Genomic DNA, 24,467 nt, shown 5'->3' on the forward strand with positions numbered 1-24,467 from the left:
AAACACAGAATCATTTATTGATCAAACAATTAAAATGTGTTTGTACATCGGCTTTAAGTAAATTCTTTGGTATTTATTGTTCAACCCTTCCAGCCTTAGTCATATTTTACTTTCTTTTTGCAATCAGTCTCTGACTAATTTTGTTTGGCGAGAATGTAAAAACAACATCTTATCTGAAATTTAACACTTTTATCTGCTATTCCAATATTATTTATTAAAATGAACTGTATTCTTTCTTAAATAATTTTACTTTAATTTTACATATAAGCAGTGCTCAAAAAATGTATGTAGAAAATATCTTACTTTAAGATCAATCTTTTTATAGTTAAAAATTAGGAATAACTTTCATGCCTATATAGATAAGTTTGGTGACCGTTTACTGGCAATTGAGCATTTATGTCACCTATCTTAATCCACTTTTCATGTTTGTTGAATATAAGTTGTCATGTAAATAAAAAGCCAAATAAAAAGCCTCTTTTTTTCACTCAGAGGTTCTTGTATTTAGAGCATATTTTTTCTTATACATTTATAAGGGGGAAAAATGACTTTTGTTTAATTTTCAGAGGATTCTGGTTTTCAGTGGGTGTGATTTTCAGATATTTAACTGTACATATGTAAATTAAATTTTTTTTCAGAGATGTAAGCAGCCTCCCAGTGCTGGAGGAGCTCCATTGGTCAAAATTCAGGAAGACAGTATAATGAAAGTCTCTAATCCAGCGTTACTTAGCCAATTACAAAAGAAGCCTGCAACAACTCATCAGTCTATTGTACGAGTGTTTCCCAACATTAGTATGAACCCAGTCTCTAGTAGTCCTGGTCTTATCACACCAGTAACATTTCAACAAGCAAGAACGCAACCAAATTCTATGTTACCATTATATAAAATGTTACCTGTTCTTTCGGGTAGTCCAGAATCTACAGTAATAAGTAGTAGCTCTCCATATAATTATCCTGTCTTACTAACAAAGAATACTTCAGCGTTTAAAGTAACATCATCAACATCACCTTCAAATGCATCACCTTCAAATACTTCACCAGTTATTAGATCTGTAAAAGTACCTATTGTTGCAAGGAAATCACCAGCACTAACAGACATAGTGAACCTAAAACCTAAACCAGAATTCGCAGAGATTAGGCCACATATCAAACAGGAGCCAATAGATGATTCATACCAGGATGCAATAAAAGGCAATAAACCAACAAATAAAAGAGAAACTAATACTAAAGCTAGTATTGAAGCTTTGGATAATTTAAAACATGTGTTATCAGCTAGACTAGGAAGTCCACCATCAGTAGATAAAGACATTACTAATCAAAAAACCAAAAAAGGAGTGCCAATCTCAAGCTTGCTAAATCCACAGTCATTTGCGACAGGTTCACCTCAGGTAAGAATGATGACTAGTTTATTCAATAATATTAATACAAACAGTCCTATTGCGATCTCACAAAATTTGAATCAGCCCAGGATGACATTCAATATGGCATCCCCTCCTCCAGGTCAATATCCTCCGAATCAGGAGTACCGAATTGTTCCTATTGGACCACCAGTGCCTTTGAATAAATTAACAGCGCGTATGCCTCTGTTAGGAGGGCAAAATTTAATGCCCATGCCAATCAGGCCTTTAACAATTTCACCACAAATCAGACCTGAAAAACCAGTACCATTAAATATAGTGACCACACAAGAAGATGCTGCAGGTCAAGGAAATTCCGGACCATTAGTTGTTAATGCTAAATCTATTACTCCAATGAATGGTCAGTTATTGACATTACCACAACCACTGGTGAGGAAATTAACATTAAATAAACCTCTAGCTCTGAAAATAAACAATCGGCAAATCACTGTTCCACCATCAGGATTTTTTCCGTCAACTGAGGGATTAAAAATTTTTCTACCACCAAATACTTTCCCAACAGCAGAGGATGGTGATAATGATGTCACTGTTTCTAATGAAAAAACTGATGACGAAGAAAGTGTTCCTGTCTCAAAATCAGAAAAAAGTAGTGCAATAGAAAAAAGTAGTGCTGAATCTCAACCTAGTGCTAAGGCTGATGTTGATCCAAAAGAGAATTTGAACAAGACAGATGGAGAATTAAAAGGCAAGAATGAAGTAGTGACCAGTGCTAACAAAATGGATATAAAGAGAAATAAATTCTATGGTAAATGCTGTTTCATACAGAAGTTGTATGGAGGTTACGATTGTATGTTCCACATATTCAAACACCTGGAACTGATAGATCTTGTAAGGTAAATAGAAAGTTTTATAATTGATATTTATACATGGTCAGTGTACTATTAGTTAGACATTTAACTATATGTATATAAAGTAAGGCTTTGTTGATGTAGATGTTGATGTAGATGTTACATATTCACAGTATATCAATTTAAATTCCTGTTTTGTTGATGATATTTTTGCTGTAAGGGTAAACAAAGATTTTGATAAAAGAATGTATAAAGATTGAAATATGTGATGTTTGTGCATAACTTTTTTTAGTTTGACTCATATATATGAAGTGTAAAGCTGTCCTACTCATCTGTACCCTACTTTTGGTTAATTTTTTCATTACACCCACTTTTTAGTCCCCTACCGGTTTACCGGAGGGGACTTTAGGTTTACCCTCCGTCCGTCTGTCCGTCCGTCCGTCAGTCCGTCCGTCCACAAAACTGGATCCCGCGATAACTCAAAAAGTACTGAAAATATTTTAATGAAACTTGATATATGGATAGATGGCAGTATGGAGATTATGCACGTCTTTTTCTTTTATTCCTATGTTGAAAATTCTGGTTGCTATGGCAACAAATAGACTGAAAATATGACAAATTTTACACATAACTTGGATCCCGCGATAACGCAAAAAGTACTGAAAATATTTTTATGAAACTTGATATATGGATAGATGGCAGTATGGAGATTATGCACGTCTTTTTCTTTTCTTCCTATGTTGAAAATTCTGGTTGCTATGGCAACAAATAGACTGAAATATGGCAAATTTTACACATAACCTGGATCCAGTGATAACACAAAAAGTACTGAAAATATGTTTATGAAACTTGACATATGGGTAGATGGCAGTATGGAAATTATGCACATCCTTTTCTTATCTTCCTATGTTGAAAATTCTGGTTGCTATGGCAACAAATAGACTGAATTTCAAGATTTCTTATTCTAGTTTTTAAGTTTTTTCACTATAAGTTCTTTATTTCTTAAGGTATTTTCTTCAAACTTTAAATATAAGTTGCTTGTCATCAACCATATCATATGTGGCAAGGTTTACAACTCTAGTACAAAATTTATCAGAATTACCTCCCTTGAACTTAAAATTTTCATGAAAAAAACATTGTTTTTTTTTAATAACTTCTTTTTCTAAATGTATCTACTTCAAACTTCATATAAATGTTTCTTATTGTCACTCAACATTTGTGAGTGTTCAATACTCTAGCAAGACTATTTCCAGAATTATGCCCCTTTTTGAACTTAGACTTTTTTTTGAGAAATTGGTAATTTTTACTCCAACTTCTTCAATCATGATAGGATTTTAAAAATGATATATTTTGATAACAGGGATGTTTAAAAAATAACTTTAGAGTGTCCTTCAGTCCGTCTGTCTGTACATAAAAACTGTTTCCTGTGATCACTTTTAAAGAACTTTTTCAACAAATTAACTTAAAATAGGAACATAAGTGAATGGCCCTTCAGAATGTTGCTTGGGCTCTTACCGGTAGGGGACTTATGGATTGCTTGCAATACTATGATAATTGCTTGTTTTCATTAATGCTTTGTAACTTGTTAAAGTTAATGATGACATCATCCCCACTTCTAGGCAGGAAGACTTTTTTTTTAAGTAAAATTTTTTCGAACTCTTTTAAGTAGGTTAATCGGGTACCTAATAAAAACATTCTTTTAGGTTTAATTAACATAGTATTTTGACACTTAGGTTCATGGCAAAATTTCATAAAATACTTTGCTTATCTAATTGATGTGATTTTTGGTTCTGAAAGCAACATGTTATGTGAAAGTCATTTACATGCAGTTAAACTTGTTATTATTATCACAGTTAATCTGACAAAGATGTTTTAACAAAGTTTATAAAAATATTTTTAGATTAAGTGAAGTGTGTAAAGCGTGGAGACGGATTTTGCTTCTACCAGATTTTGTAAGTTTTCATGTTGCAGTTTTTATGCCCCCACAGAGTGGGAGCATATAGCGTTGCACTTGTCCGTCCGAGTGTCCGTCCGTCTGTCCGTACGTCCCGAAATCTTGTGAACGCAACTCCTCTTAAACCGGATGGCAGATTTTGCTTAAACTTCCAGGGATGAACAACCTTAATGTGTAGATGGTAGTAAAGGAAGGAATTTTTGCTGCGACCAAATTTAACAGAATTATGGCCCTTTGTTGATTTTTAGTTTTCAACTTGTGGCACATGTAGTCCAAAAAATATTTGACCTAGAGTCATAAGATTGACAGAACAGTGGCGTGTGGGGGCATCCGTGTCCTATGGACACATTTCTAGTTTGATTTGAATTTGGTACAAAAGATTTCATTCAACTGGTCAGTTATATTACTTGTTTTTTATTTTATTTTTTCAAATAAATAATCAGTTTGAAATATAAAAATTTATCTGATATAAAAGTCTTTTAGTAATGCTTCAGCCTTGTATCAATTAAAGTAAAATATTTTTGCCAATTATGTATTTATTCTCAAGAATTAATATATAAATGTCTGTAAATGCTAGTAATAAAATTAACATAATTCAAGACAAAATTGTGAAGGATTGTTGGAGTATATAAAAGAGGATTAAAAGTGCATTAAACTTTGAAATTTCCATCTATAATATTTAAATCAGATAAGAATAATGTGAATAAAGAAGTGTGTTTGTTTTTCAGTGGAGGGAAGTTCGATTCAGTGACACAAAAGTATCTGATTGGGGTAAGGCATTGAAGTATGTCAGCAAAAGAGATGTACAGTCTATAGTAAGTTATATCTATATTAAGTTAGTATAATGTGCAGATTGCGTGACCTTATATTGATGATACAGTTGCTTTATTTTATTTACCTTAGTAAACTTGTACAGATACAAAGAGATTTTTCATCCATTGAAATAAGAAGATAGAATGAAAGCAAAAAAATAATTGAAAAAAAAAGGCTTATTTTTATCAAACTATGCTAGAAAACATGAAAAACATACTATGATACCTTAATACCTTTCCTTTTAATTACACAGTGTTTCAAAAACAGAATACATATTAATTCTTCAATTTAGCTTGTTTAACAGATCATGTTTACATGTAAATAAAAAGATAATTGAAAATGCATGTCACAGTCAGTGGTAGTAATATGGGACCCAAATTTTAACTGTTAAGACAGACTAGGACCAGTCCATAGAATGTGTACATTGAAAGTAGTAGCGAATTGGTCATTTTATCAAGCAACCATCAAGCAGCCTAGCAACCACTGAATAATAGAGTATAAACAAAGCAGGACTTTAACAGGATGGTCATTATAAAGCTTTGTTATACCCCCGCACAACAAACAACTGGAATCAGCTTGTCCGTCCGGCTGTCCGGCCGTCCGGCGGTTTTTTCTTGTCCGCCCAATAACTTAAGATTCCTTTGACCCTAAGTCTTCATATTTGGCATGGAGGTTAGTCATGATTAGTAGATGACCCCTATTGATTTTGAGGTCACTAGGTCAAAGGTCAAGGTCACAGATGCCTTGACTTCAAAAAGCTTGTCCGCCCAATAACGTAAGATTCCTTTGACCTACAGTCGTCATATTTGGCATGGAGGTTAGTCATGAGTAGTAGATGACCCCTATTGATTTTGAGGTCACTAGGTCAAAGGTCAAGGTCACAGGGGCCTTGACTTCAAAAAGCTTGTCCGCCCAATAACTTAAGATTCCTTTGACCCACAGTCTTCATATTTGGCATGGAGGTAAGTCATGATTAGTAGATGACCCCTATTGATTTTGAGGTCACCAGGTCAAAGGTCAAGGTCACAGGGGCCTTGACTTCAAAAAGCTTGTCCGCCCAATAACTTAAGATTCCTTTGACCCACAGTCTTCATATTTGGCATGGAGGTAAGTCATGATTAGTAGATGACCCCTATTGACTTTGAGGTCACCAGGTCAAAGGTCAAGGTCACAGGGGCCTTGACTTCAAAAAGCTTGTCCGCCCAATAACTTAAGATTCCTTTGACCCACAGTCTTCATATTTGGCATGGAGGCTAGTCATGATAAGTAGATGACCCCTTTTGACTTTAAGGTCACCAGGTCAAAGGTCACAGGGTCACCAGGTCAAAGGTCAAGGTCACAGGGGCCTTGACTTCAAAAAGCTTGTCCGCCCAATAACTTAAGATTCCTTTGACCCACAGTCTTCATATTTGGCATGGAGGCTAGTCATGATAAGTAGATGATCCCTTTTGACTTTGAGGTCACCAGGTCAAAGGTCAAGGTCACAGGGGCCTTTACTTCAAAAAGCTTGTCCGCCCTATAACTTAAGATTCCTTTGACCCACAGTCTTCATATTTGGCATGGAGGTTAGTCATCATTAGTAGATGACCCCTATTGATTTTGAGGTCACCAGGTCAAAGGTCAAGGTCACATGGACTTTGACTTCAAAAAGTTTGTCTGCCCAATTACTTCAGATTCCTTTGACCCACAGTCTTCATATTTGGCATGGATGTTGATCATGATTAGTAGATGACCCCTTTTGATTTTGAGGTCACTGGATCAAAGGTCAAGGTCATAGGGACTTTGACTTCAAAAAGTTTGTCCACCCATTAACTTAAGATTCCTTTGACCCACAGTCTTCATATTTGGCATTGATGTTGATCATGACTATAAGGTGACCCCTATTGATTTTGAGGTCACTGGGTCAAAGGTCAAAGTCACAGGGACGTTGACAAAAAAAGAGCTTTTCTTCTCAATTGCTAAAGAATGTCCTGTCCGCAATGTATTGATTTTGACATTTTCACATTTGAAGCATGTAGAATACATAACATAGCAATGCACTGGCTTAGTAACCTCAGATTTGGCAGAGAGGTTGTCCTTGAGCTCTAAATGGCCACTGTTGATTCTGACAAAGTGGTATGCGGGGGTATTCACGCCATGATAGTGGCAGTTCTAGTTTCTAACAGTTCTGTAAATATGGGGTTTTCCAAGCTAATCCCCCTGTATAAACTTTTTCCATAATTGTAGCTTCACAGTGCACTTCCGTTCACATTAGATTAGTCAACCTGATGCATATATTTTCGAAAATTGTAACTAAAAGTCTGATTGTACCCGAAATTATCTGGGAAAACCCAAAATATTCTTAATTCCAGAGTAAGTCTATTAAGGGTTGAATTTTAAGAGAGATTTTATTGTGATACAGATCTGGATTTTTAACAGACATTTGAGCCGTGTCACGACAAAACCAACATAATGCATTTGCGACCAGCATGGATCCAGACCAGCCTGCTCATCCGCGCAGTCTGATCAGGATCCATGCTGTTCGCTTACAAACTCTATAACAAGTAGAGAAACTAATAGCAAACAGCATGGATCCTGATCAGACTGAGCGGATGTGCAGGCTGGTCTGGATCCATGCTGGTCGCAAACCCATTATGTTGGTTTTGTCGTGACACGGCTCATTTTCTTATTTAACAGAACTTAAAAGGGTTGTCACATTATGAAGAACCTAATAGAACGTGGCACCAGCTGGTTTCCTCCCTGCATGAACAGTTTGAGGATTTTCATATGCTGAAAAAGATCTCATTTGGCCTGGTACCAGCAGCTGTCCTCCAATCAGTTGTTGGGAGACTTAAACACCTCCAGTCATTCATTGCTGAATCCATATCTGATTTCACAGATGATTCTATGTGGTAAGTTTGAAATCAGAGCAGGGATTGAAAAAAATGTTTGAGCCACTCATCATATAGGACGAGTGGCTTAAAGGTTCTACTCGTCCTGTATGCTACTCATCCAGTATTTTGGTCACGATATTCAAAATAAATCTCCTCGATGCAATTGAACCTTGCTGATGCAATCAACAGCTAGAAATTTTCATAATCAATTTGTTTACACAAATTAAACGTACCAAAACCGGAAACAAAGCTTGTGTTTTAGGTTATGTATAAATCACGCACTTTATAGAGCATTGTCTGGCACGTTCTAGTCACACCTGTATCCAATAAACAATGCGTAAAGTGCACAATTTATACATAACCTAAAACACAACCTTTGTATCCAGTTTTCCATCATTAAAAGTAAACAAACTGACTATGAGAATTCTAGCTTCCTATTACATCAGCAAATTTCCGCTCTATTCTACTATTTTGTACTCGTCCTGCATCGATCTCTTCTTGTAAATACAAGCGGACGAGTGGAATTTCGATCCCTGCACAGTAAAAACATTGCTTTAATTGATAATCCTTCATTTCTTTAAAAACGTAAATCTTTTGATATTAAAGATCTGTTTTAATCTTAAATTGATTTCAAAATTGTTTTATATATATATTTAGGTAAAAAAAAACAACACACAAATAAATGGCATTCAGATACGGCTAAATAGCAAATTTAAGTTAATAACTAGTTTTTTATTGGTAAAAAAACAACAAACAATTTTTAATCAACATTAATCATGTTTTTTTTTCAATGAAAGTGTATGACAAAGATAGTTACATATTTTATGTTCCATTTGACACATACTTGATATTATTAGTAGCTTCTGAGAGAGGTGTTTATTTATCTGTTTTAATGTAATTTTTATGTTTCTATGTATGTATATGTTTTTATTTATTTTTTTTGTGATTACATGTATGAACTTTGTATGTAGCTTCAGTCTTGGGGTACAGATATAGTATTTAAATTAGAAAAGCATTGCTATATCTAAATCTCATTCCATTAACACTTAAAAGGCATGAAAAGTTTTGAGGTTTTTTGGTGCTGCTTTTAGTGATTATAGTAAATATGAAATAATATGTAAAATAAGGTGTTTAAATTGCAGGACTGTTCCAACGAAAATAGATGTTGGAAATTTCCGCTGTACAGCTCAGCTGCGGGAGTTGAAACTGAGAGGCACAGGGGGCCTGTCACTTCCATCATTCAGCTTTGGGTGTGGTCTGGCAGATATTGGCAGATTGACTACGCTTCACACATTGGTAATAATGTCTTGTAGAAATTTTTGGGCTGAAGAAAGTGGTAAAGATCTTTGATTTTAGATACTTACCCATCACTGAATGCTAAAATAATTTTAGGTGAAATTCAATCTTTTTATTAGAGGAAGCAATCCAGTTTATCTAAAAAATAAGTTTTGTACCTCCAGAACAACATTTTTAGCTAGTATGTTCCGAAGAAAAAGTAAAGATTTTATGATCACCAGGTCATTGTGATTGTCATGGTTATGCAGGAACTGTAATGTAATGATCACTCACACACTTTTAAAGGTACATGCTAATCCTGACAAGGTACAGTTATAAAGGGCAATATTGTCATCTTATGCCACATTTTAACTTTGAATGGGAACTAACATTATATAGGATAAGGGACAAAACTCTTAAGTGATTGGTTATATTTCTATTTCACATAGTAAATACTAAATCTTTGTATAAATACCAATGTCTTAAGCGTTCACAATCACAAATTTGTGGATCTAAGTGAAGTGCATAACACTGTAACACACTTGAATTTTTTTTTTAATCTGTTGTCAGTAATAGATGAGACCTGCATATTGTGCTCTTGTTTAATGTTTGTCTAATATATGAGTTCATTTTGTTTCCAGCATCTGACAAGCTTGAGGAATCTGAAAGGGACAGATTTTAACTTCATATCAAACCTGACAAAGTTGAAGGAACTTGCCCTTGGTGATTGTGAAAACTGGACACAAGAGGTTAGAATATTTCCTTTCCCTTGTTATTTGCATTAACCCTTTTAATGCTAGGAAGGATTGTGATTGGCCTATCTCACCAGTATAGGGCAAGGCCTGTGAACATCTTGGCCATACGGATTGACCAAATTTCATACTGTAGGCTATGATTCGAAATCCAGTGAAATAGTGAAGAGCTTATTTAATGGTTACTAAGCCTAGATTAAAGTATTTCTTTCAGCAATAATGATTAAATAGAAATAGTTCTTTATTTACAAAGTAGACCTGAAATTTTAAAGGTAGATGATACAAGTCTGTACACAAAATTCTCATTTTTCTCTCTTCCTTCACCCCCTGATTGAGTTGGAACGGCCATCAAGCCCGCTGTTAAAATTAAGTTTATCAAAAAAGTACATGTGCCTGACATAGATCTCTATCTATTCATTTAAGTTTGGGTTTAAGGATGCTTGGTCAGTAGGGCTATGAAATTGATTTTTTCTACTTTTTTATGCCCCCACTCCTGGCGATTATATAGATTTGCCCTACTGGACATAAAGATTTGCCTTGGGTATGGGGGGGGGTATATACATTTCTATTTTTCATAGATGTTTCAGCTGTTCCAAAGTGGTTTGGAGAAGCAGCCATTCGTCTTACAGATATTCTTTGTTATTAAAAGAAAATTAAGACACATTATTACTTACACACATCAAATTTTGTTCTTTGTATTATTATCATCATCATTTTGGGGAAAATTGTGTATTTTTCAGACATATGCACATCTTGAGAAGTTAACATCTGTGGAGAGATTACGACTAGAGAATGGAGGAGATATACCTGACATAGGTCTCGGACTGGCATTGTCACATCTCACAGAGTAAGCTTGAATATCTGTCATTCAATACTAGTAATTGGTTAAGAAATTCAGTCATAGGGTAAAGTTGTAACGTTAAGAAATTTTTATAAGCTTTTAAACAATAGTTGAGTTTGTGAAATTATATAACATATTAAGTGGGATATATTGAGAACAATAATGTTCATTTGTAATTACCATAATTAGTTCGATGTTCAAGAATAGATTGATTTAGGCATTTTAGGCAGTGTTATATAGTCGAGGCAAGGTTTTTTTTAGACACAAGAAATATTATATTCTATGAAACATTTTTACTTTATTCTATTCTATGAATCATCTGTACTTTATTGTTTTCTATGAAACATATGTACTTTATTCTATTCTATGAAACATCTGAATTTATTGCATTCTATGAATCATCTGTACTTTATTCTATACTGTGAAACATCTGTAATTATACCCCCAAAAACGAAGTTTGGGGGGGTATATAGGAGTCACCCGGTGGTCAGTCGGTCGGTCGGTTGGTCGGGCGGTCGGTCGGTCGGTCCAGACGTCCGTTGCATTTTCCTTGTCCGGAGCATAACTTGAAAACTAATGGTTGGAATTCAATATAACTACATACAATGGTCAAGCACATTGAGAGGAAGTGCAGTGCACAAGAACCATAACTCTATCTTGACTAATTACAGAGTTATTGCCCTCTGTTACTTTTCCTTGTCCAGGGCATAACTTGAAAACTACTGGTTGGAATTCAAAACAACTTCATACAATTGTCAAACACAATAAGGGGAAGTGCAGTGCACAAGAACCATAACTCTATCTAAAGTAATTACAGAGTTATTGCCCTTTGTTACTTTTCCATTGCTTTTTTTTTTGTCCGTTGCATTTTCCTTGTCCGGAGCATAACTTGAAGACTAATGGTTGGAATTCAATATAACTACATACAATGATCAAGCACATTGAGAGGAAGTGCAGTGCGTAAGAAACATAACTCTATCTTGACTAATTACAGAGTTATTGCCCTTTGTTACTTTTCCTTGTCCATGGCATAACTTGAAAACTACTGGTTGGAATTCAAAACAACTTCATACATTTGTCAAACACAATAAGGGGAAGTGCAGTGCACAAGAACCATAACTCTATCTAAAGTAATTACAGAGTTATTGCCCTTTGTTGCTTTTCAATTGCCTTCTTTTTTTGTCCGGAGCATTACTTGAAGACTAATGGTTGGAATTCAATATAACTACATACAATGGTCAAGCACATTGAGAGGAAGTGCAGTGCATAAGAACCATAACTCTATTTAAAGTAATTACAGAGTTATTGCCCTTTATTACTTTTCCATTGCTTTCTTTTGTCTGGACCATAACTTGAAGACTAATTGTTGGAATTCATTATAACTTCATACAATGGTCCAGCACATTGAGAGGAAGTGCAGTGCACAAGAACCATAACTCCATTTTGACTTATTACAGAGTTACTGCCCTTTGTGTCTTTTCCTTGTCCAGAGCATGACTTTAAAACTACTGGTTGGAATTCAAAACAACTTCATACAATGGTCAAGCACAATAAGGGGAAGTGCAGTGCACAAGAACCATAACTCCATCTTGACTAATTACAGAGTTATTGCCCTTTGTTACTTTCCATTGCTTTCTTTTGTCCGGACCATAACTTGAAGACTTATTGTTGGAATTCATTATAACTTCATACAATGGTCAAGCACATTGAGAGGAAGTGCAGTGCATAAGAACCATAACTCCACCTTGACTAATTACAGAGTTACTGCCCTTTGTTACTTTTCCTTGTCCAGAGCATGACTTGGAAACTACTGGTTGGAATTCAAAACAACTTCATACAATGGTCAAGCACAATAAGGGGAAGTGCAGTGCACAAGAACCATAACTCCATCTTGACTAATTACAGAGTTATTGCCCTTTGTTACTTTTCCTTGTCCAGAGCATAACTTGAAAACTACTGTTTGGAATTCAGTACAACTTCATACAGTTGTCAAGGACATTCAAAGGAAGTGCAGTGCACAAGAGCCATAACTCCATTTTGACAAAATACAGAGTTACTGCCCTTTGATACTTTTCCTTGTCCGGAGCATAACTTAAAACGTACTGGTTGGAATTCAAAACAACTTCATACAATGGTCAAGCACAATAAGAGGAAGTGCAGTGCACAAGAACTATAACTCTATCTTCAGTATTTATAGAGTTATTGCCCTTTGTTCTTTTTCTTTGTCTTTCTGGACTTATTACAGAGTAATTCAATTAAACTTCATCAATGGCCAACCACATTGAAAGGAAATGCAACATACATGAACCACAATTATCTTTAATTGCCCACAACCATAACTCTATGTTTCAATTCTTTTACAAGGTATTCTGTTACTAGTAACATCCTCATTTCCGAAGCAGACTTGTGGGGGTATTAATCACATTTAGTGATTGTTCTAGTTTATTCTATTCTATGAATCATCTGTAATTTAATCTATCCTATGAAACATCTGAACTTTATTCTATTCTATGAAACATCTGTACTCAAGTCTATTCTATGAAACATCTGTACTTTATTCTATGAAACATCTGTACTTTATTCTATGAAACATCTGTACTTAACTATATTCTATGAATCATCTGTACTTTATTCTTTTCTATGTATCATCTGTAATTTATTCTATTCTATGAATCATCTCTACTTTTCTATGAAACGTCTGTACTTTATTCTTTTAATCACCTGTAATTTATTCTATTCTATAAATCATTGTACTTTATTCTATTCTATGAATCATCTGTACTTTATTCTATTCTATGAATCATCTGTACTTTATAATATTCTATGAATCATCTGCAGTGTATTATGTTCTATGAATCATCTGTGCTTTATGTTTTTCTACAGACTGGAGAGATTAGAGCTGATAAAGTACACAGTAGCTTACACATTTGGTAATCATATTGGAGAACTTCACAAACTTAGACATCTATGTATATTTCCTCTCAACTTGAACTTTGTAAGTATTACTACAATAACTTTGGGATTGAGATGCATAATCAAATATTTATATTTATGTTCATGAATATGGTAAAGAAAAGCTGATTTAAAGGTGGAATATGATATATAAAATTGAGTTCACATAGATGAATACATTTTACTTGTACAATATTTGAGGGTTTGAATTTAGTGCTTTACTGAAAATTTCACTGTAAAAAATCAAATAATGTTTTAGTTTCAAGTATAAGAGGTAAAATTTACTATAGTTGTGTCAAATGATAGTAACTGTAACTTATTCTATCTTTAAAAGGGGCGTCTGTGGCCGAGTGGTTAAGGTCGTTGACTTCAAACCACTTGCCCCTCACCACTGTGGGTTCGAATCCCGACAGGGTCTTTGGATTCTTTCATGTGAGGAAGCTATCCAGCTAGCTTATGGAATGTTGGTGGTTCTACTCAGGTGCCCGTTGTGCCTGAAATAATGCATGGAAGGGCACATGAGGTCTTCCTCAAGCAGTAAAGCTGGAATGTTGTTGGTGTGAGGTAAAACCCTATTAACAAACAAACTATCTTGAAAAGGCTTTAATTTGTATCTGATAAAAAAAAATTTAAAAAAAAATAAAATTAAAAAACTTTAAAATTATGTTGTTTCCAAATTTTGAGAGTTGTATCATAGAATGTCTCTGTTATTTTACACACATAATTATTGTATGTAAACAGAAAAAAATTGTTCTATTCCTCAACAAATTATTATGCTGCGTTTTTAGCTCGACTTTTCTATGAAAAGGGGAGCTATCCTACTCGCCCCGGCGTCGGCGTCGGCGTCGGCGTCGGCGTTAGCGTTGGCGTCACACCTTGGTTAAGTTTTTCGTACCACCCCACTTTATTTCAGAAGTATTACAAGTATGGCTTTGAAACTTACCATACTTGTTCACCATCATAACCTCCATCTACAGACAAGAGTACATAACTCTGTCAAGGTTTTTGACAGAATTATGGCCCTTTTTTGACTTAGAAAGTGTATTGAGCTTGGTTAAGTTTTTTGTACCACCTCACTTTATTTCAAACCATTGGAGGTATTGCTTTGAAACTGACCATACTTGTTTACCATCACGACCTTCATCAACAGACAAGAGGACATAACTCTGTCAAGGTTTTTGACAGAATTATGCCCCTTTTTGACTTAGAAAATACATTGAATATGGGTAAAATCCACTTATTGCCTTAACCCTTTGAGATATTGCTTTGAAACTTTTAATGCTATTTCACATCATTACCCCCATCTGTACGCAAGAGAAGGTAACTCTGTCAAGGATTTGTTTTAAAAATTAAGGCCTTTTATCGACTTAGAATCTTGGTTAAGTTTTTAGTACCAGTCCACTTTTTGACTGAACTGTTTGAGATATTAATTTGAAAGTTGGAATACTTGTTTACCATCATGGTCCCAAAACATGGGCAGGAGAAGGTAATTCTGTTAAGGATTTTATTTGAATTATGGCCCTTTTTGACTTAGAAACTCAGTTAAGATTTTCATTCTTGTCCACTTGTTGACTTAACCATTTGAGATATTACTTTGGAAGTTGGAGTTCTTATGTGCCATCATGAGACCTATCTGTAAGCAAGAGAAGATAACTCTGTGAAAATGTTTCTTGATTTGTACTTAGAAATTCCTAGTTAAAGTCTTGTGTGCCCTTAACTGTCAAAGTTTTGTTTTATAGGCAAGCACTAAAAAAGTCGAGCGCGCTGTCCTTCTGACAGCTCTTGTTTAAGTAGGATTTTAACTGTATATAACTGTTTATCAACGATTTCATGTAAGTGCTATTGGCTTGAAAAGAAAATATACAAACATAATTCTGTTATACAGACATTTTGGAATTTTCACTTCTCAAAATCAAACAAAAATATTGTAAACTGCAGACAGCAAAGATACATGTATTGCTTTATATACACTTTAAAAACAAAGCACAAAATTAATGTTTTATATTTTGTATTGTAATATAGATGGGTGAAGTAAATACAAACACTTGTCGAGCTGTTGAGAGTCTGAAGGATTTAAAGACGTTAGAATGGATTATTGCACAAAGTAGTGACTCATCAATTATCCTTGATGATAACAGTAACTCCAGTTCAGACAACTGTCCCGAGGGAAAACAACAGTGGATCCCGTTTCAGACTTTACTAAATGCAAACCCGAGTGACAGTGTTAAAAATTCAGCAGTCCAGTACACGAGTGTAGACCAGTTGAAGAGCAAACTTGAGACTGCCCTTCCTAACACTAAAGTCAGTGTATACTGTGCTAAATCTGAGAGGAGATTAATATAGATCAACCGTCTGTGTCTTTTTGTTGAAATTTAAAATGAAAATACTAACTATACATGTATAAGGCAAACTTTGTGGATATTTTACTGTCAAATATGTGATAAACATTGCTTATACAAGTGTTGAAGTAGTAGTAAAAAGAAAAATAGGTTTCAAAAATTAATGTTTTTCTTTCAAAAATACTCTTAACAAATTATGTTTTAGGGATTATTTACAGTTGAAAGGATTATTTGCAGTTGTTAATAATATGTTAAAGTTGTGTTCATGATTACTGTTTCTTGTGTTCAGACATTACTATTTTCTGTATTTCTGTAATGAACTGCCGTATATGTATATTGGGTTAATTGGTTTGATGAGGAAATATCTGTCCTATATAGGGTAGTGTTTTCCTGTACATAATTGATATTTTAAATCTTTGAAACTGGTCTTCTGAGAGAAAACTGGTTACAATATTGGTGAATGTAGGTGCACTAATGGCCTGAACAGCACATTATGCCTTAAAAACGAAAAAAAATATTCCTTCATAAAGATGCCAAATATTATAATATATATGAGTTATAATATTTTACTGATAGGGTAAGTATATGCTTGGTGCTTATTATCTGAAGAAGTTTATGCTGAATTATGAGTTATTTGTCATAAAAGTACTAAAATGTAAACAAAGTAGTATTTTGACATCAATACAAAAGACTTTAAAACTGTACTAATTGCTTAAGTACAACAGAAGCAAAATATGATTAGGTAATTAGCCAATAAGTGATAGAGGTAATTAACCAATGAGTAATTTTTTGGAAACTATAATATGACAACAAAAGTAAAAAATCTTTTGAGAAATAAAATCCAACCATTTTTGGACATAATGGTCCTTTAAACAATTTCTTTCATGTGTAATTTTGTCTACATTTCCTATTGGATTTAATTCAAACTTACGGTATGATAACACTTCCCTGTGTAAAAATTACATGGATTTTGTGATTTCATCATTTTTGGCAGAATTTTTACTCTTCTTTGTTCATCCCTCTATATTTTAATATTGGCATTAAGAAAAAACTGGTTTTGTAACAATTTCCTCATATTTGTTTTAATATTATTTTCTTTTCAAAATAATTATGTTACTATGCAACTGATTTTAGAAACTTCAAAAGAGAAGCAATAAATAAGCTTTTTTCTTTATTATCCATATAGTGGTGTAGATATTTATTCCTCCCTACCTAAAAGTCTGGTTTTTGATAGCATTGTACCACATTGATACTGGCAGAAGAATAGAGAAGATAATTCATGTTATATTTCTTTTTTTTAGACAAGGGCTGTAATGGAATAATGATTTGTTAGGAGAAATTTTCAAAGGCCCTTTACATTGTATAGAAATGTTTCAGTGGGCAAACTTTAAAATTGAAAAGCAGCCTACAGTTGATACATGCCCCATTTTCATAATGTTTTTGTACATTTGCACATTATTTTTCCTATATATATATATTTAGATTTTTACCCTTGTTTGTTTCTATTCTGTTGAATATATTATATTGTTTGCTAGTTTTGAAAATTTTTAAGCATGGAAAGTAGATTTTCTCTTTCTTTAGCATACCTGAAAAATAAAGTGTTTGAATGTGAGCTTTTGTGACTACATAGAGTGCATTGACTGTTGAATGTATACATTAAAACTGTGAACTCACCTAAGGTCAATAATTTAAGTCCATGGATAAAATTTAGCAAAAATGTGTCCCAAAATGGTCAAGTTTGAGTGTTAAACTGGAGAAAAGATTACGAAGGAGCTACTTTATAACCGGAAACTGTTGTGTAATATAATGATAATGCTTGCAGGATATTTTAGTACTCACAATAACAGTAATTAAGTAACACTCAGTAGCAGGCAGTTTGAACCAGGCTTCATTGTTAGTGTTGACGGAAAGGCCATATTTTGTCAAATAAAATACATATTTGTATTAAAGAAGTATTCCTTTCCAAAATAAACTTAAAATTTTCAAAATCTGGAAATAAATAGTAAAGCTACAAGATTTTTTGTGAAGTAGATCATCATGAGATGTCCTTTTTGTACAGGCATTTTTTGCTCAGCTTCAAATTATTGATCACTGCACTGTTAAATACAATACAGCTTTATATGTGACAAGATTAATACAGCATTTTATATATGGTTTGTTAGAATTTTCTACTCCATTCAATTAAAGCTGTGGTTTGAATAAAGTTTACTTTCAGTTTACTGTACTAGGAAATGAAGGTCTTCTGCTACCGTATTTGGAACTGTGTTTGCAATATTAGAAGAAATTGAAAAAAAAAGAAGGAAGTTCACAATTAATCAATGAAAATAACCTTTAATCATGACAGTGTAGTAAATATATACTACTTGAATAACCACATAGATGAAAGTAAATCATAATTATATTATTTATACTCTAGGCTGTAAATACATAAGATGGGAGCCTATTTAAACAGATTCAATTTACTGCAAAATTAACACAACTTTATTAAAACTTTTCAGTAATGATTATGTTTATGAAATACAAATTCAAATGTTAGTGTTATTAAGTAGATTTAAGAAAATGATTATTGGTCATAAAATATCTTGATCTAAATGTTACTTGGTAAGAATAAAACCCAAATGATAAAGGTTTTTTTTAATAGTTGATCATGTTAACCTGTTTTGCTGAAAAACTCTGGTTAGTATTACATAGGGCTATGTTGTATCTATTCTTATTTTTTCTGATTCTCTTACATTGATGTCTAAATTTAATAATGCTGGCCTTGAAAAAGATATTTAAAACAACAAAAATTGTAAAAAGGCCATTGGTTATTTTAGAGATATTTTAATACTTGTTTATATATGTGAGATTTGTTTAAGAAATAACATCGGCCTGAGAGGTGTATATCGGCTATTTAACACCGGTTTGGAGTTTTGATGCGTAGGAATTGACCACGAAGGCCGTAGGCCTGAGTGGTTAATTTTTTCGCATCAAAACGACAAAACCGATGTTAAATAGCCGATATACACCTCTCAGGCCGATGTTATTTCGATTCTATCACGATAAAATAAGAAGATCACTAATGTTATTTTTTCAAGCGGAAATAACTTCCGGTGCCGATTTTCGTAAAACGCTGTTCGATTTTCGCACCCTACTATTGCAAAGATATAGAAATTATTAAACAAAATATATAATGAGAAAAATAAATGTTATTTTATCAAGTTTTCAACAATAAAAACTTACGTCGTATTGTGTTTACATCAGTGCCCAATTTATCATTCTTGTATGTATGAAATAACGTCAGCTTGTTTATGAATGAGTTGTTTACTTACGATGACGTCATTACGCTGCTTACGGATTGGCGCCGTTTTGTCAAAATATTTATTAACTGATATGGATCATATATGTGGCGTTAGTGTATGTGAGATATTATTTCGATATTGTATGAAAAGAAAACATTATAAGAACTGAAAATATAAATAAAAATGTTTTTTATTGTTGCTTTAAAAGGCTTTGTAAACTATATAATCGAGGGTGAAAACATAAAAGCCGCATATACAAGTAGTCCCTAACCAGTGTTTATTGGCAGTTTAACACTGTTTTTTTTCCTTCTTTGTCTATAGTGACAAAATCACGTGGAGTGATAGAATATTAAATGAAGTCTGCCAGCATTTTTTATTAGCATCCTGAAGTCTTATATTTTGATTTACTGAGAATTTGATTGGAAAAATAATTCTAGATTCTTTGTGAAAACATTGGTAAACACATAAGTTTGATACATAGGGACTATTTCACGAGTGTGCTATTCTGGAAGGTTGTATTGCTTGTTTTAATTGTTAAAAGTTGTATTTCCACAATCCTGCAGTCAAGGAGAGTGATCAACACTCTAATGTACCTTTCCTCTCTTTTTTCTTTTGTAAAATCTATTTTAAAAAAAAAAATGTGAAAAAATATGAAAGAATTATTTATTTAAGTGCATGTGTATGGATATAACATAAATGGACATAAGTCACGACTCAAGTGATACAAGGTGTTTGAATATGCAAAATTGATCTGGGTGTACATGTATGTATTTCTACAGCTGAATATTATACTTTGTATATAATAATACATCCTCTTCAGTTGTTATTATTGTTCGTTTTTTTTGAAGAGATAATTATATGTATTTTATATATTTTTGTTTAAGCTTAATGCCAAGTCTTGACATAAATTTATTCTAGACACAATTGCTAGTCTTAGGAATATTTGTTTTATTAGATTATGTTGAAATTTTAGAAATGAAAGTTAAATGTATTTCTATCATTGAGAATGCAAATTTTTTTTCTTGTGTATATACATATTTAATGCATTGTTATACTATATATAATCATTTTATCTTTCTACATTATATCACCATTTACATTGTATCATGATAACATCTTTTGTTCATCCTATTTATTAAACATTTGCACATCTATACATTTCTAAGAATGGACCACTGTTATATACTGTTTATTATATAGAGAAATAGCTATGTCCAATATCATTTGCCAGTAGCATGAAGTGCTGTTGATAATAGGGTTAAGATTCTTTATTGCATATGAATTCATGTTACTTTAGATTTCTTTTAAACTGTAAAATGATGATGAACAAACAAACAAAACAATAAAACAGTGTTTACTGAAAGTATTGTTGGTTATTTTTGTTAAAATAAGTCAAGAAACTCAAGTCAAGAAGGCAATTAACTTAATTTGAAAAATGAAGAGGACCATGTTAGATTACAGCTCCGTGTCTATTTTACACTTTGCTTTGTACCCATACATAATGTGCTGACATAATTGAAACATGGGAGGGGAGTGTCAGAGTTAACAAATGATTAATAGTAATGGGGAAAGTTTCAGGGTTACAGGGTAGAGATTTGGAGCATTATTCCAAGGTCTCTACATTACATTCCTTACCAAGATGCATTTTTTAGCTTGACTATTCAGTTATTCTACTTATCCAGGGCATTGGTATCATTGTAACATTTTAACCAAAATTTTACTTGCAAATTCTTGTTCAACTTTGTATCACATCAGCCACTTACGATATTTGCTTGAAACTTCTCACATGTCTCTGATATTTATTAATTGGAGGTCATTTTTTAAAGCCCGTGACTCTAGCATGTATTCTGACTGAGTTATGGCCCTTTGCACTTACAAATTGTCTGGTTAAAATTGTGTGTGCAACAGAAGTTTTCAAAACTACTGAATGTTTTCCTGTTTACTTAACATGTAACATGAATCAACCACTTTTTTCCAGTATTAGTAAAAGAAATAAAACAACGAGGTTGATATTTTCAAATAATTTACTTTGCAGAGTTTTATCAGATATAAATAACAATTCTCATGTCTGAAAAATGACTGTAGAATCAACTTTGATCATATTGATTTATTAGATAAAAAGATCAACATACATGTAAAAGATATTTTAACACAATTGGTTTAGAAAACCAAATATGCCAGTCAATACATCTCTAACATACATTTTATTACTTTATATAACAAGAGCTGTCGGTAGGACAGCACGCTCGACTATTCTAAGTGCTTGATAGTAAAAGAGCCTTGATAATGTTAAAAGTTCACAAAAGGGCTAATTTTTTTTTATAAATTCATGTTATAGGCCTAAGAGAGAGTCTAATTATACAGTAATGTCACAAGGGTGTTTTATTGAGTATAATAATACTAATTACCTATGAATAAATAAATTGACAGAAAAGGTACAAAGGCTTGTTATTAAGATGTTTTATCAAGTAAATCACTGCTTTATTATTATGAATGCATAAAATTGTCCCAAAAAAGGCACAAACCCTTCAGAAGTTATTGAGATAACAGCTTACAAGCAAAACTTTACCATGAATTTCTAAGTTGAAAAAGGGGAGAAAAATCAGCCTAAATGCAAGATAGAATTATGGATCTTTGTCAGTGACCAACAATTATGACCCTAAATGCATATGTGAAGTTTTAAATAAATATCTTTAATAGTTATTGAGATATGTAAAACTTGCATGTAAACATTAACCAAGAGACTAAGTAGAAAAGGGGATATGAATCAGCCTTAATGCAAGATAGAGTTATGGAACTTGGTCAGTGACATACAATCATGACCCTCCAATTATGACCCTAAGTGCATGTAAAGTTTCAAGTAAATATCTTTAAAGACCTTTAATCTTTAACCAAAATTTCTAAGTTTCAAAGGGGCAAATAATTCTGCAAATATTTTAGGCAGAGTTATGCAATTTTGCAAACTGATGTACATTGTTACTATAAAAAAGTATTTTAAATTTCAATTGAATATCTCAAGCAATAATTGAGATATTTGACTTTACAAAAAACTTTAACCAAAATTTCTAAGTTAAAAAGGGGCATAATTCTGTCAATATTGTAGTCAGAGTTATCCAACTTGTCAATCTGATGTACCTTGTTACTATAAATAAGTATTGTAAGTTTCAATTGAATATCTCAAGCAATCATTGAGATATTTGACTTTACAAAAAACTTAAACCAAAATTTCTAAGTTAAAAAGGGGCATAATTCTGTCAATATTGTAGGCAGAGTTATCCAACTTGTCAATCTGATGTACCTTGTTACTATAAATAAGTATTGTAAGTTTCAATTGAATATCTCAAGTAATAATTGAGATATTTGATTTTACAAAAAACTTTAACCAACGCAGACGCCGACGCGGATGCTGACGCCGACGCCGGGGCGACTACAATAGCTCTCATATTCTTCGAATAGTCGAGCTAAAAATTAAAATGTACATGAGCTTCAATAGTGGATTTCTAAATAAACTGTAGCGCTATACACTATGATGACATTGCATTGAGATTTTTACATTCTAGACAAATTGTGCTTGTCCATTATGCCAATAGAACAATCACAAGAGCATTACATCTGGTCTTTTGGATTTAATATCAATAAACTACAAATACAATTTATTTCATCAAAATTTGCTGACAATGAATGTTCACCTTTTTTTCACTAAAAAAAATGAAAGGAATAAGGAGTAATTTTTTTCCTGTCTCGAGTATGATTCATAATGAATGTATATTACTGTAAGGTGTATGTTGTTAAAGTAACACTAGTTAACAGGTTACTTCAACATACAATATAATTACTAATAACTGTTTATACAATAAATAAATATTCTTTGGATATTCCACAACAATACAAAATTGACCAATTCAATACATTGTAAGTCAAAGGCTTTACAATAAATTGAGCATTTTTTTAATGTCAATTATATACATGTGATACTACTCTTTTGGTACTACTTTAACATTATTAGTTAATCAGATAATTTCATCACAATTTGCTATCTAACAAACAAAACAACCTATTTAAACAATGAAACATACAACCTTATTACTGTCACATGCACATTCGCTACTGAACACTCATTATTTTAGTTCTACATTAATTTCCAGATTGTGTCCTTATGAACTAGTCTCTACATTAAAATCTTTGGGGATAATGATTTACCTGTGAAATTAGCATACTAATGAACACTCTATCCTGTCTGTTCCTTAATATTTGAATGTTAAACCTTACCCCACTAAATATCTTATGTGCACCTGACCGTCTTTCAATCTGGACTAAACCAGTCATCATTTTAAGGAAAATTTTAAAATAAATACTACCTGAATAGCAAACACTGCACAAATGTGTAGCTGACCTTATCCTGCATTCCTCAAAAGGGTAGTTTCCATAGCTGCCAGCTGAAATCCATTAATTTACAGAAACAAATATAATTTTGGTTCTTTGGAAAGGGCAAACATATTTATTATGTTTAAATAATTGTTTAAAGCATGTTAGATGCTTACATCAAGAAAAAGCAAAAAAAGCAAAAATAGTTCATGTCATTGACCAATAAGTATCTTTTTTGAAACTGTAACAGGGCACCAAAATTGAAAACCTTTTTAAAGATAAAATAAAAGCATTTCTGGGGCATAATGGGCATTTAACAAACAAAAAAAGACACTTCAGAACAAGAATAGACCATGCCATTAAATTACAAGAATTAAAATTTGACTAAGTAAACAAATTTGTTTATCAATTGAACAACATATTGCGAACACGGACCACCACACTTAATAACAATGATGGAAAATTAACCCATAAGAGCTCACAATGACATTAAAAATCTTTACCAGCATAGGCTAGCCACATATCTGCCGTGTCATGACAAAACCAACATAGAACGTTTGCCATCAGCATGGATCCAGACCAGCCTGCGCATCCGCGCAGTCTGATCAGGATCCATGCTGTTCGCTATCAGTTTCTCTACCTGTTACAGGTTTTGTAAGCGAACAGCATGGATCCTGACCAGACTGCGCAGATGCGCAGGCTGGTCTGGATCCATGCTGGTCGCACCCACATTATGTTGGTTTTGTCAATTGACGCGTCTCATATCTGTGTTAGACTTAGAACTAATACTAGTGCCAGTTCAATTTAACATTTTGATTA

General features: G+C 33.0%; 1 protein-coding gene across 4 annotated transcripts in view; it reads left to right on the forward strand.

Moving 5' to 3' along the window:
• The window catches only part of LOC132740334 (uncharacterized), a 45,146-nt gene extending 24,500 nt beyond the window's left edge, over positions 1 to 20,646 (forward strand). For all 4 annotated transcript variants that reach the window (XM_060728210.1, XM_060728213.1, XM_060728212.1 and 1 more), the window contains exons 9-17: positions 636 to 2,248; positions 4,104 to 4,155; positions 4,886 to 4,972; positions 7,647 to 7,861; positions 8,986 to 9,139; positions 9,760 to 9,867; positions 10,611 to 10,717; positions 13,595 to 13,706; positions 15,686 to 20,646. In XM_060728210.1, the coding sequence (XP_060584193.1) occupies positions 636 to 2,248; positions 4,104 to 4,155; positions 4,886 to 4,972; positions 7,647 to 7,861; positions 8,986 to 9,139; positions 9,760 to 9,867; positions 10,611 to 10,717; positions 13,595 to 13,706; positions 15,686 to 16,006 (2,769 nt within the window). In that variant the 3' untranslated portion in view covers positions 16,007 to 20,646. The remainder of the gene's footprint in view (positions 1 to 635; positions 2,249 to 4,103; positions 4,156 to 4,885; positions 4,973 to 7,646; positions 7,862 to 8,985; positions 9,140 to 9,759; positions 9,868 to 10,610; positions 10,718 to 13,594; positions 13,707 to 15,685) is intronic.
• Positions 20,647 to 24,467: the final 3,821 nt, after the last annotated feature.

Source organism: Ruditapes philippinarum, unplaced genomic scaffold (assembly GCF_026571515.1).
Source record: "Ruditapes philippinarum isolate M1 unplaced genomic scaffold, ASM2657151v2 ctg3087_1_1_1_1, whole genome shotgun sequence".
Lineage (NCBI taxonomy): Eukaryota > Metazoa > Mollusca > Bivalvia > Venerida > Veneridae > Ruditapes > Ruditapes philippinarum.